Source organism: Ranitomeya imitator, chromosome 1 (assembly GCF_032444005.1).
Source record: "Ranitomeya imitator isolate aRanImi1 chromosome 1, aRanImi1.pri, whole genome shotgun sequence".
Taxonomy (NCBI): Eukaryota; Metazoa; Chordata; class Amphibia; order Anura; family Dendrobatidae; genus Ranitomeya; species Ranitomeya imitator.
In genome coordinates, this window is record NC_091282.1 from 894,494,281 (window position 1) to 894,507,534 (window position 13,254).

At 42.7% G+C, this 13,254-nt stretch overlaps 1 protein-coding gene across 1 annotated transcript in view; it reads left to right on the forward strand.

Annotated features, from left to right (window-relative positions):
• Positions 1–13,254, forward strand: part of CCDC158 (coiled-coil domain containing 158) — a 193,180-nt gene that overhangs the window by 161,823 nt on the left and 18,103 nt on the right. The window contains exons 21-22 of the mRNA XM_069743236.1: positions 2,136–2,273; positions 12,402–12,503. Coding sequence (XP_069599337.1) covers positions 2,136–2,273; positions 12,402–12,503 — 240 coding nt within the window. The remainder of the gene's footprint in view (positions 1–2,135; positions 2,274–12,401; positions 12,504–13,254) is intronic.

A 13,254-nucleotide genomic window follows, 5' to 3' on the forward strand; every position in this document is an offset into this window, starting at 1 on the left:
TCCATAGACACATTTGCCCCGTATAATGCTCCACAAATGTGGATTATAGCCCCATAAGATGCTCCATAGAGATATTTGCCCCATATAATGCTGCACATGGCCCCATACAGATATTTGCCCCATATAATGCTGCATATGGCCCCATAAGATGCTCCATTGAGATATTTGCCCCATATAATGCTGCACATGGCCCCATACAGATATTTGCCCCATATAATGCTGCACATGGCCCCATAAGATGCTCCATACAGATATTTGCTCCATATAATGCTGCACACGGCCCCATGCAGATATTTGCCCCATATAATGCTGCACATGGCCCCATACAGATATTTGCCCCATATAATGCTGCACATGGCCCCATACAGATATTTGCCCCATATAATGCTGCACATGGTCCCATAAGATTATTATGATTATTGTACTTGTTTTATTATGTATACCCCTCCTCACATGTAAAGCGCCATGGAATAAATGGCGCTATAATAATAAATAATAATAATAATAATAATAAGATGCTCCATGCAGATAATTGCACCATATAATGCTGCACATGGCCCCATAAGATGTTCCATACAAATATTTGCCCCATATAACACTGCACATGGCCCCATACAGATATTTGCCCCATATAATGCTGCACATGGCGCCATAAGATGCTCCATGCAGATAATTGCCCCATATAATGCTGCACATGGCCCCATAAGATGTTCCATACAAATATTTGCCCCATATAATACTGCACATGGCCCCATAAAATGCTCCATACAGATAATTGCCCCATAAGCCGAGAGGGGGACTTTCAGCCCAAAAAAGTGGGCTGAAAATCTCGGCTTATACTCGAATATATACAGTAAATATTTCACTGACTAATCCAATTGGAGAGAGAAAAACATTATAATTAATACATAACTTTTAATAATAGAAATACTAAACATTCTCTTTTGTATAAATGTGAAAGTATAAAATATCCAAAAACTGTCTAGTAATCCACAATAACTGTGGTATTTCTCATGGTGTCAATTCATGGCAGTAATCTTTTATGATGAAACGCGTAGGCTTTATATTGATATTGAGGACTTCACTCGTATGATAATAATTTTGATTAGGATATGCAATTTCAGATTGAATCAGTGATCTCTGCTCGGAAGTAACAGCTGAATCGTACATGCAGGGATTAATCCGATCCTTTGAATTGTGCCTGGACACGGATGGTGCTCATGTATCTTACATCGGCATCAAGAAAAAAAGGAAAAAGGTAGCCTAATACTATTTTAGCGACAGCCCCAACTAAAATACAACATGTTGCTGTCAATATCCTTTAACATACACCCTCTACCAATAAGAAACAGTGACAGCCCCATACAGCGTGTTGCTGTCAATATTCCCAAACACCTTATGCTTAACAACAAGACATCCAGACAGTTCCATTTATACACAGCTGGTAAAAGAACACATAGATCTTATACTCATTGAAAAGCATGTTAACAAGACAATACTGTCAATTGCTTGGAAAATATTGTGTGCTGCCATCATAAAAGCCTTTGATTAATTGGTGTTCCTTTGGGGGCTCCTACTCGTATATATTGTAAAATCTAGGCAGAGCGCTTATTTATGCGACTCATCTCGAGGTATAATAAAAGCCAGAATCTGATCTTTAGCTGATGTACTGAGGGGGTAAACCCCAGTGCTTATATTATCTGGGAAGGAGGAAAAATTTTAAGTCGCAATAATAGTATTAAATGGAATAAAATCACCCCCAGTTAGATTCATAAAGGGGTGAATTACAAGCTTACTCTATTGCACCTTATACAGACCAGAATTGCCGACCCCATGAGAAATTATTGTGGATTACTAGACATCTTTGGATATTTTATACCTTCACATTTATGCAAAAGAGATTTTTTTATATTTCTATTATTAAAATTTCTATTATTAAAAGCGGGGTGACAGGTAGAAAGTCTTGAAGTCTTCTCTAAAGAGAGCCTCTGATGATTCAAGCTTCCAGCTATTTGTTTGCACAGTGCTGTGCCTTTTTTTGGGTTATTATGCATCATAAATGATGGCTATGCCCTTTTAGAAACCACTGGGTGTACTTTTTTATGCTTTCTGTTACAAATCTTGTTTTCTTTCAGTGAAGCCATGTTATGCCTCTTCTCCCAAGAAACATATCCCTAAACAAGAAGTTAAACCTAGGTCTCCAGTGCACAGCCTGCTAACCACTGCACCAAGTGACATGGACTTCAATGGAAATGATGGTGACTTAGCTCTTGGTAAGTTACTTTAACCCCTTAGGGACCGAGTCAATTTTGACCTTAATGATCAAGCCAAATTTTACAATTCTGGCCACTGTCACTTTATGAGGTAATAACTCTGGCAAGCTTCAACAGATACCACTAATTCTGAGACAGTTTTTTTTCTTGACATACTGTACTTCATGATACTGGTAAAATTTGTTTAATATGACTTACATTTGCTTGTGAAAACAACAGAAATTTGATGAAAGTTTGGAAAATGTTGCAATTTTAATTTTTATGCCCTTAAACCAGAGAGTTATATCACACAAAATATTTAATAAATAACATTTCCCACATGTCAACTTTACATCAGCACAATTTCATGAAACATTTTTTTTGTTAGGAAGTTTTAAAAGGGTTCAAAGTTGACTAGTGATTTCTCATTTTTCCAGCAAAATTTACAAAACCATTTTTTTTGGGAACCACATCACATTTGAAGAGACTTTGAAGGTTCTATATGACAGAAAATACCCCAAAATGACACCATTCCAAAACCTGCACCCCTCAAGGTGCTCAAAACATTCAAGAAGTTCATTAACCCTTCAGTTGCTTCCCAGGAACTGAAGCAATGAGGAAGGAAAAAATGAACATTTACATTTTTCACAAAAAAAATTACTTTAGACCCAAACTTTTTTATTTTCTCAAGGGTAACAGAAAAAAAACAAGAAATTAGTTGTGCAATTTCTCCTGAGTACGCCGGTATCCCATATGTGGGGGAAACTAATGTTTGGGTCCATGGCAAGGCTCAGAAGAGAAGGAGCACCATTTGACTTTTTGAACTCAAAATTAGATGGAATCGAGAGAGGACAGCATGTCACGTTTGGAGAACCCCTAATGTGTCTAAACAGTAGAACCCCCCCACAAGTGACTGCATTTTGGAAACTGGACCCCTTATGGATTTTATTCAGGGGTATAATGAGCATTTTGCACCACAAGTATCACACAGAATTTGATAAGATTAGGTTGTCATATTGAATATGTCATCATTAGTGTTGAGCGCAAGTGCACGCTACTCCAGTTTGCATCGGGTGTTCGGGTATGCCCGATTATCGCAGGTGATCAAGTGACAAATCGCAAGCCTTGAGTCACCGCCCTGCATGTTTCACAGCTGCTAGACACTCCAAAATAAACATGCGAGGATTTGCGATACTCCTTGCATACCTGACCACCTGATGCAAACTCCAGTAGCGAGCACTTGCGCTCAATACTAGCCATCATATCGTCTTTATTTTTTTAAAACTTTTGAAAAAAAACCAATAATTACCCCAACCCTAACACAACTGTAACCCCTAATTATTTTCTTATGATCACTTTTATATGGTCTATCACAGTGATTAAAAGGAACCAAAAGGAATAATTCCCTATTGTTGCCAGGCACCTTCTGGCAGATCTTGGCGGGTGCACTACGCATGCACCCACCATTTTTTCCAGGAAGATGACACGGAGAGCCAGAGGACAGAGTAGGAGGGATCAGGGGATGGCGGAGGTACAGTGGAGGCTCTGGGACCTCATTTGTCTCTCCTCTGACATGTATATCATTTCAGAAAATAGAGAAATTATTTTAACCACCATTTTCACCACCTTTGTAAAATATAATAGGTACTACAGATTAATACAGTAAAAAAATGCTACAATTCTCAAGAGATGGAGCTTTAACCCCTTTCTGACATCGGGCATAATAGTATGCCTATGTCGGATACCCTCCCTTTGATGTTGGCTCTGGTGCCCAACATCAAAGATAACATCTTTTCTGGCACATGTCAGCTGTTTTGAATAGGCTGAAATGTGCAGCTAACAGCCTTGGGAGGAATTGCGATCCTCCCACGGCTGTTATCCCGTTAAATGCCTCTGTCAAACTTTTACAGCGACATTTACCACATGCTTCCGGCAAGCACACCAGAAATCCGCCCATTGGTGACCCCTGTCACATGATTGAGGATGACCAATGGGTTGGCATGACAACCATGGCAGCTTCTTGTCTCCCATGGAGACTATTTAAGCTTGCAAAAAGTAAAAGAAAAAAGTTTAAAAAAATATATTAAAAAATATAAAAGTTCAAATCACCCCCCTTTCACCCCATTCAAAATAAAACAATAAAAATAAAATCAAACATACACATGTTTGGTATCGCCGCCCGTGTGCCCACTGGGTACCACACGCACCAAGCCGGAGACAGCGCTAAAGTTTAGCGCTGTCCCCGGCATCGTGCTGAAGCCCCATTCATATGTTCCCTGCAGCAGGGTTTGCTGCAGGGAAGATATGAATATTAGTGTTTAAAATGCAGATCCAGGTCCCCCCTTCCCCGCTGTGATTAAAATACTCAGGCCTTTCCCCGGGAAGGAACAACCACGGGAAGGGCAGCATCCTACGAAGGTAAGCCACCTATGCCAAGCATGGTATCCATCCCCAGACAGCTGTTTCGGGGGTTTTGCCCCTCATCAGTGTGGAGTAGGAATCTGGCTATTAGGAGCAGTGCCTAGTAAAAAGGCAATAAAGGCACAGATTATTGGCCTCGGGGAGACCAAAACATCCAACACCGCGGAGACACCATCACCACGTGTTTCTCAACGCAGTGATTCCAGAACAATGCCCCCATCCCTTATGGGAAATATGCAGATGCATGTAAAGAAGCTGCGGAGACACCATCACGTGTTTCTCGACGCAAGCAGTGAATAGCCAGGCCTTTCCCCAGGAAGGAACAATCACGGGAAGGGCAGCATCCTACGAAGGAAAGCCAGCTATGCCAAGCATGGTATCCATCCACAGACAGCTGTTTCGGGGTTTTTGCCCCTCATCAGTGTGGAGTAGGAATCTGGCTATTAGGAGCAGTGCCTAGTAAAAAGGCTATAAAGGCACAGATGATTGGCCTCGGGGAGACCAAAACATCCAACATCCTCACACACAGGGGAGGTGCAGGTATCCTCACAGAAAGGGTAGATTCTGTTATCCTCATACACAGTGGACATGCAGTTATCCTCACACAAAGGGGAGATGCTGTTATCCTCATACAAAGGTGTGGTGCTGTTATCCTCACACAAAGGGGAGGTGCAGTTATCCTCATACACAGGGTACGTGCAGTTATCCTCACACAAAGGGGAGGTGCAGTTATCCTCATACACAGGGGACTTGCAGTTTTCCTCACACAAAGGGGAGGTGCAGTTATCCTCACACACAGGGGAGGTGCAGTTATCCTCACACAAAGGGGAGGTGCTGTTATCCTCACACAAAGGGGAGGTGCTGTTATCCTTACACAAAGAGGAGGCGCTGTTATCCTCACACACAGGGGAGGCGCTGTTATCCTCACACAAAGGGGAGGCGCTGTTATCCTCACACACAGGGGAGGTGCTGTTATCCTCACACAAAGGGGAGATGCAGTTATCCTCACACAAACGGGAGGTGCTGTTATCCTCACACAAAGGGGAGGTGCTGTTATCCTCACACACAGGGGAGGTGCAGGTATCCTCACAGAAAGGGTAGATTCTGTTATCCTCATACACAGGGGACATGCAGTTATCCTCACACAAAGGGGAGGTGCTGTTATCCTCACACAAAGGGGAGGTGCTGTTATCCTCACACACAGGGGAGGTGCAGTTATCCTCACAGAAAGGGTAGATTCTGTTATCCTCATACACAGGGGACATGCAGTTATCCTCACACAAAGGGGAGGTGCAGTTATCCTCACACAAAGGGGAGGTGCAGTTATCCTCACACAAAGGGGAGGTGCTGTTATCCTCATACACAGGGGAGATGCTGTTATCCTCACACAAAGGGGAGGTGCAGTTATCCTCATACACAGGGGACGTGCAGTTATCCTCACACAAAGGGGAGGTGCATTTATCCTCCCACACAGGGAAGGTGCAGTTATCCTCACACAAAGGGGAGGTGCAGTTATCCTCACACACAGGGGAGGTGCTGTTATCCTCACACACAGGGGAGGTGCTGTTATCCTCCCACACAGGGAAGGTGCAGTTATCCTCACACAAAGGGGAGGTGCAGTTATCCTCACACACAGGGGAGGTGCAGTTATCCTCACACAAAGGGGAGGAGCTGTTATCCTCACACACAAGGGAGTTGCTGTTAGCCTCATACACAGGGGAGGTGCTGTTATCCTCACACAAAGGGGAGTGCAGTTATCCTCACACAAAGGAGAGGTGCTGTTATCCTCACACACAGGGGAGGTGCTGTTATCCTCACACACAGGGGAGGAGCAGTTATCCTCACACAAAGGGGAGGTGCTGTTATCATCACACACAAGGGAGTTGCTGTTATCCTCACACATAGGGGAGGTGCTGTTATCCTCATACACAGGGGAGGTGCTGTTATCCTCACACACACGGGAGTTGCTGTTATCCTCACACAATGGGGAGGTGCTGTTATCCTCACACACAGGGGGGTGCTGTTATCTTCACACAAAAGGGAGGTGCAGTTATCCTCACACAAAGGAGAGGTGCTGTTATCCTCACACACAGGGGAGGTGCAGTTATCCTCACACAAAGGGGAGGTGCAGTTATCCTCACACAAAGGAGAGGTGCAGTTATCCTCATACACAGGGGAGGTGCTGTTATTCTCACACACAGGGGAGTTGCTGTTATCCTCATACACAGGGAGGTGCTGTTATCCTCACACAAAGGGGAGGTGCTGTTTTCCTCACACAATGGGGAGGTGCAGTTATCCTCACACAAACGGTAGATTCTGTTATCCTCATACACAGGGGATGTGCAGATATCGTCACACACAGGGGAGGTGCAGTTATCCTCACACAAAGGGGAGGTGCAGTTATCCTCACACAAACGGGAGGTGTAGTTATCCTCACAAAAAGGGTAGATTCTGTTATCTTCATACACAGGGGAGGTGCTGTTATCCTCATACATAGGGGAAGTGCTGTTTTCCTCATACTAAGGGGAAATGCCATTATCCACATACACAGGGGAGGTGTTGTTATTTTCATACACATACTCCTAGTTCCTAGTTTCCTAGCTCCTGAAACCTCTTTTTCAGTAATTTAAATGGAAACTCTAATGAAATTGATAAATGTGAATCTAGGCTTTTAGCTATTTTCGGGAGGCAGAATAAGCAAGTCGACAGCAGTTTAAGAATTACTTTTTTATTTTTTTATGGTATTTATCATTCAGTAAAAGTGATCAGGTAACTTTATTCTTAGGATCAGTATAGTTGCATTGATACCAGATGTACAGTTGTTCTCAAAATTTTACATACCCCGTCAGAATTTTTGCTCTCTTGGCCTATTTTCAGAGAATATGAATGATGGCACCAAAACTTTTTCTCAACTCATGGTTAGTGATTGGGTGAAGCCATTTATTGTCAAACTACTGTGTTTTCTCTTTAAAATCATAATGATATCCCAAAACATCCAAATGACCCTGATCAAAAGTACACATACACCCGTTTCTTAATACCGTGTATTTCCCCCTCTAACATCAATGACAGCTTGAAGTCTTTTGTGGTAGTTGTGAATGAGGTTCATTATTTTCTCAGATGGTAAAGCTGCCCACTCTTCTTAGCAAAAAGCCTCCGGTTCCTGTAAATTCCTGGGCTGTCTTGCATGAACTGTGCTCTTGAGATCTCTCCAGAGTGGCTCAATGATACTGTGGTCAGGAGAATGATGGCCACTCCAGAACTTTCACATTGTTCTGCTGTAGCTAATGACAGGTCGACTTGGCCTTGTGTTTTGGATCATTGTCATGTTGGAACATTCAAGTACGTCATTGATGTTAGAGGGGGCAATACATGGTATTAAGAAATGGGGTAGGTAAACTTTTGATCTGGGTCATTTGGGTGTTTTGGGTTGTCATTATAATTTAAAAAGAGAAAACACAGTAGTTTGCCAATAAATGGCTTCACCCAACTACTAACCAAGAAGGGAGAAAAAGGTTTGGTGTTATCATCCATAGTCTCTGGAAAAGGCCAAGAGGGCAAAAATTCTGCTGAGGTATGTAAACTTTTGAGCACAACTGTATATATAATGCTAGTGTGGTTGCTGACAGTGGTGTCTGAGTGAGTGTCTTAAAGGGAACCTGTAACGTCCCCAGGGCCTATTAAAGTAAAAGAACCACCTTCAGCAGCACTAACGGTAAGTTCACACAGGGCATTTTTGCTGCGTTTTCTTGCTGCGTTTTTTAATGCTAATTTTCTCCTGGTTTTTACAGAACCAGCAAAGCCTATGAGATTTCAGAAATCTCATGCACACACATTGTTTTTTTGTGTCATCAGGACTTTGTGCTTTGCTGCATTTTTTGGCAATAGAGCATGCCACTTTTTTCAGTGTTTTTTCAGCGTTTTTCACCCTTTGATGTGAATGGATGATGAGGAAATGCTGCAAATACACAGGTTGACTTTTCTTGCAGCGTATTTGCTGCAGAAAAGTCAAGTACAGCCGGATGTGACCTCACACTCCCGAACCCCATTCACTTGAATGGGGGCCTGACAATACAGTGTTTGACAACACTGTCATATGCATGACAACACGGCAAACACCGCTTGTGATCGTTGGGGAAATCATCCTCGCCGGTCAGAGAGCCGCTGTTCCCATGCTGTCAAAAGACAGCGGGAGCGTTCAGCTGTGATCGGAGGTATAAACTTTACCTCCGGCCACCGGTGTCAGCTGATAGAACTACTGGTCCTATCATCTGACACCTGCTAATGAAAATTACAGTGACAACAGGAGCGGCGGATGGGAGTTTTCATCTGCCGCTCCTGTGCTATAAATAAATAATTTAAAAAAAATCGGCATGGGTTCCCCCTATTATTGATAACCAGCCAGACAAAACTCACAGCTGGGGGCTTCAACCCCCCAGCTGTCAGCTTCAGCAAGGCTAGTTATCCAGAATAGAGGGGTCTTCACGCTTTTTTTTTAAATTATTTAAATAATTTTAAAAACTGGCATGGGATCCCCCCCATTCTTGACAACCAGCCTTGTTAAAGCTCACAGCTGGGGTTGGTGTTCTCAGGCTGGTAAGAGGCCATTGATATAGACCCTCCAGCCTAAAAATAGCAGCCCGCAGCTGCCCAGAAAAGGCACATCTATTAGATGTGCCAATTCTGGCGCTTTGCCCGGCTCTTCCCATTTGCCCTGTAGTGGTGGCAAGCTGGGTAATATTTGTGGCGTTAATGTCACCATTGACATTAAGCCCATGGCTTAATAATGGAGAGGCGTCTATGAGACACCTATCCATTACTAATCCTATAGTTGTTAGATGTAAATAAAGATACAGCCAGAATAAAGTCCTTTAATGAAATAAAACACCACACAGTGTTACCATTTTATTATTCAGGTAATCCAAGCGAAGCCATCAATCTCCTGAAATAAAAATAATAAACCAACACAAATACTCCCTGGTCCAACGCAGTCCAATATAACGAGTGTCTCACGCAGTAATTCATATCTGGGGGAGATAACGTTTACACCCGGGAACGCTGCTAATGCGACCGCTCCTGGCTGTAAACTACTGGGGAATGAATGTTACGCAGTGTGCGCAGGCTCAGTAACTAGCGGTGACGTCACTGAGCCTGTTCTCTCTCACAGCCTGACCTGAGGTAACCTCTGGACCGTGGGAAAATGCCAGTCAAGAGGTTACCTCAGGTAATCTATCTATCTATTCTATCTTTTCTATCAATCTATCTATCTATTTTTCTATCATTAATCTATTCCCATTTATCATCTATCTATTCATTCTATCTATCTACAGGAAGTTTTTTTTCCTCTGGGGCACTCAACTTTATTGGCATGCACAAAGAAACAAAAAACACATGAAAAAACACACCAAAAATGTGGCAAAAAAACGCACCTAAACCTGCATTTTTGACGCAGCTTATTTCCTGCCAAGAAGATCAGTTTTTGCTGTAGAAAAAAAAGCAGCAAAAATGTCCTGTGTAAATTTACCCTAAGGCTGCATTCTGTGAAGGTGGCTCTTATGTTTATTATCACTAGGAATGCTGAAATAATGACTTTTATAAATTTCCCACCATACCTCTATTGAGTCAGGGGGGTATATTTTCTCCCCTGACTCAACCACTTCGCAGCTGTCCATCATCCCCCTTTCTCCTCCGGGCGCCGCCTCCTCTCTTTGTCATGTCACCGGTGCCTTCATGTAGCAGAGGCCCCAGATCCCGCTCCGCAGTGTGTTATGATGTATTCACACTGCGGGGTTGGGAATCTGATGCCTGCACAGTGGAGCAGATCACCGTGCTCTATTGAAGATAGTGCCGAAGTCTCGCGAGACTTCACAAATCTCGCGAGACATCGGCACTATCTTCAATGGAGCACGGTGGCCCACTCCACTGTGCAGGTGCCAGATTCTCAGCCCCGCAGTGTAAATAAATCTAACACACTGCGGGGCGGGATCTGGGGCCCCCGCTACACAAAGGTGATGCCACGACAAAGTGAGGAGGCGGCGCCCGGATGCCAATGGGGATGATGGACGGCAGCGAGGCGGTTGAGTCAGGGGGAGAAAACATACCTCCCTGACTCATTAGAGGTATGATAAAGGCAAGGAAAACACAACAGGCAGTTGTAGGAACGTCCAATCATGATATCCTAAGGGAAACCATCCATAGATATAATGAGCCTGTAAATGGAGCAGTGTAGGACACACTAATGCTTATATAAAGCTAAACACAAAGAAGTAGTGCAAAAGTCCAAATATGTGAAAAAATCATGAAAAAAGTTTATTAAATATAAATGCTTGGACAAAAATCAGACACAATAGTGGGTTAAAAAGTGGCGACAAAAAACACATGGAGCACTAAGCAGGACAACGCTCCCCATAGTGTAAAACAAGTACACAGTACTGAGTATATCAACAGATTAAATCCATGCAGAAATCCCCAACAGTAAAAATTAGAATTGTAACATATTACATATCAGGCCGGGAGCACGTGGAGAAATATAGCGTAAAGGCGTAAATTCCTTATATTGGGCGTGTTATACACACATACAAGTGCACATTCAGCATTTTGTGACATGCTTAGGAATATAGACTATTTTGCCCTTTTTCTGTTTTTTTTGTTTAGTGATGTACATGTGTTGATTATTGGTCACAGCACAGTGACCATGAATTGCGCTTTATTTATCATAATCTGTTTTATGTATTTTTCAATTGCATGTCTTTTGTTATATCGCTGTTGTGTATGCACGTACGTTTAATGTTGTTATTTAGCTGCTGTATTTCTCCATATATATTGCGGCGTTATTCACCTATTTGCCCCTATCCAACATGGGGGCTGCTGCATTTCTGCATATGCCTCGCTTACTTCCGGCTTCCCTCTCTCACTTCCGGTTCGCTGCCTTGCTCAGGATTGCATGGGCCTGTGCTTTCTGGTGCCGGTCAGCGTGTCTCGTCAGTGCGGTGAGTGGTGTGGATTGGTTCATTTGAATTGCTGGCAGCTATAAATAGTTTTATGGCCCTGTCATGGCATGACCCCTGAGGAAGGATTACTCTGAAACGCGTGTCGGGGTGGGTAGGAGATGACACAATTACCCTGCTACATTGCTGGTATGCTTTACACTTTGGTCTTTACGCTACATTTCTCCACGTGCTCCCGGTCTGATATGTGATACAGTATGTTACAATTCCAATTTTTACTGTTGGGGATTTCTGCATGGATTTAATCTATTTGATATACTCAGTACTGAGTACTTGCTTTACACTATGGGGATCGTTGTCCTGCTCTTAGTGCTCCATGTGCATTTTGTTGCCACTTTTTAACCCATTATTGTCTGTGATTTTTGTCCAAGCATTTATAGTTAATAAACTTTTTTCATGATTTTTTCACATATTTGGACTATTGCACTACTTCTTTGTGTTTAGCTTCATTAGAGGTAAGGCGGGAAATTTATAAAAGTATTTATTTCAGCGTTCCTAGCGATAATAAACATAAGAGCCACCTTCACAGAATGCAGCCTTAGTGCTGCCGAAGGTGGCTCTTTTACTTTAATAGGCCCTGGGGGGGTGACAGGATCCCTTTAAATAATTTTAAAATTAGTTTAGAGTGGCAGTACCAGAATTCTCTATGAAGGGACTATACCTCTGACATGTAATCCAAACAGGCCCAAAGATTGAAAACTCGATATTATTTTATTTTCAGGTACACCAGCTTCTGGCTTTGTCAGCACTACTTATGAAAATCTACAGCACAGATTAGAATGTTTGCAAACCATCGCAAATGATCTCCAATTAAAAAATAAAGGTAATAGTAATTTCTGTATAGTATCAGTAAAAAGATAATAGAGATATCATATAATGGTACAGGTTCATGGCATGTGTAAGAGGCTCAGTTCAGTTTGGGTTGAAGGGCCCGAATCATTATATGCAATATGAGGTAATAGTTACATGATGTGAAGAGCTTTATACAGGGTGGGTCATGTATATGGATAAACCTAAATAAAATGGGAATGGTTGTGATATCAACTTCCTGTTTGTGGCACATTAGTATATGGGAGGGGGGAAGCATTTCATGATGGGTGGTGACTAGTGATGAGCCAGTGTACTCATTGGTCAGGTTTTCCCGAGCACGCTCGGGTGACCTCCGAGTATTTATGACTGCTCAGAGATTTAGTTTTCATCGCGGCAGCTGAATGATTTACAGCTACTAAACAGGCTGAGTACATGTGGGGGTTGCCTGGTTGCTAGGAAATACCCACATGTAATCAAGCAGGCCACCATGAAAACTAAATCTCCGAGCAGTCATAAATACTCTGAGGTCACCCGAGCATGCTCGGGAAAACCCGAGCAACGAGTACACTCGCTCATCACTAGTGGTGACCATGGTGGACATTTTGAAGTCGGCCATTTTGGATCCAACTTTATTTTTTCCAATGGGAAGAGGGTCATATGACACATCAAACTTATTGAGACTTTCACAAGAAAAACAATGGTGTGCTTAGTTTTAACATAACGTTATTCTTTCATGAGTTATTTATAAGTTTATGACCACTTAT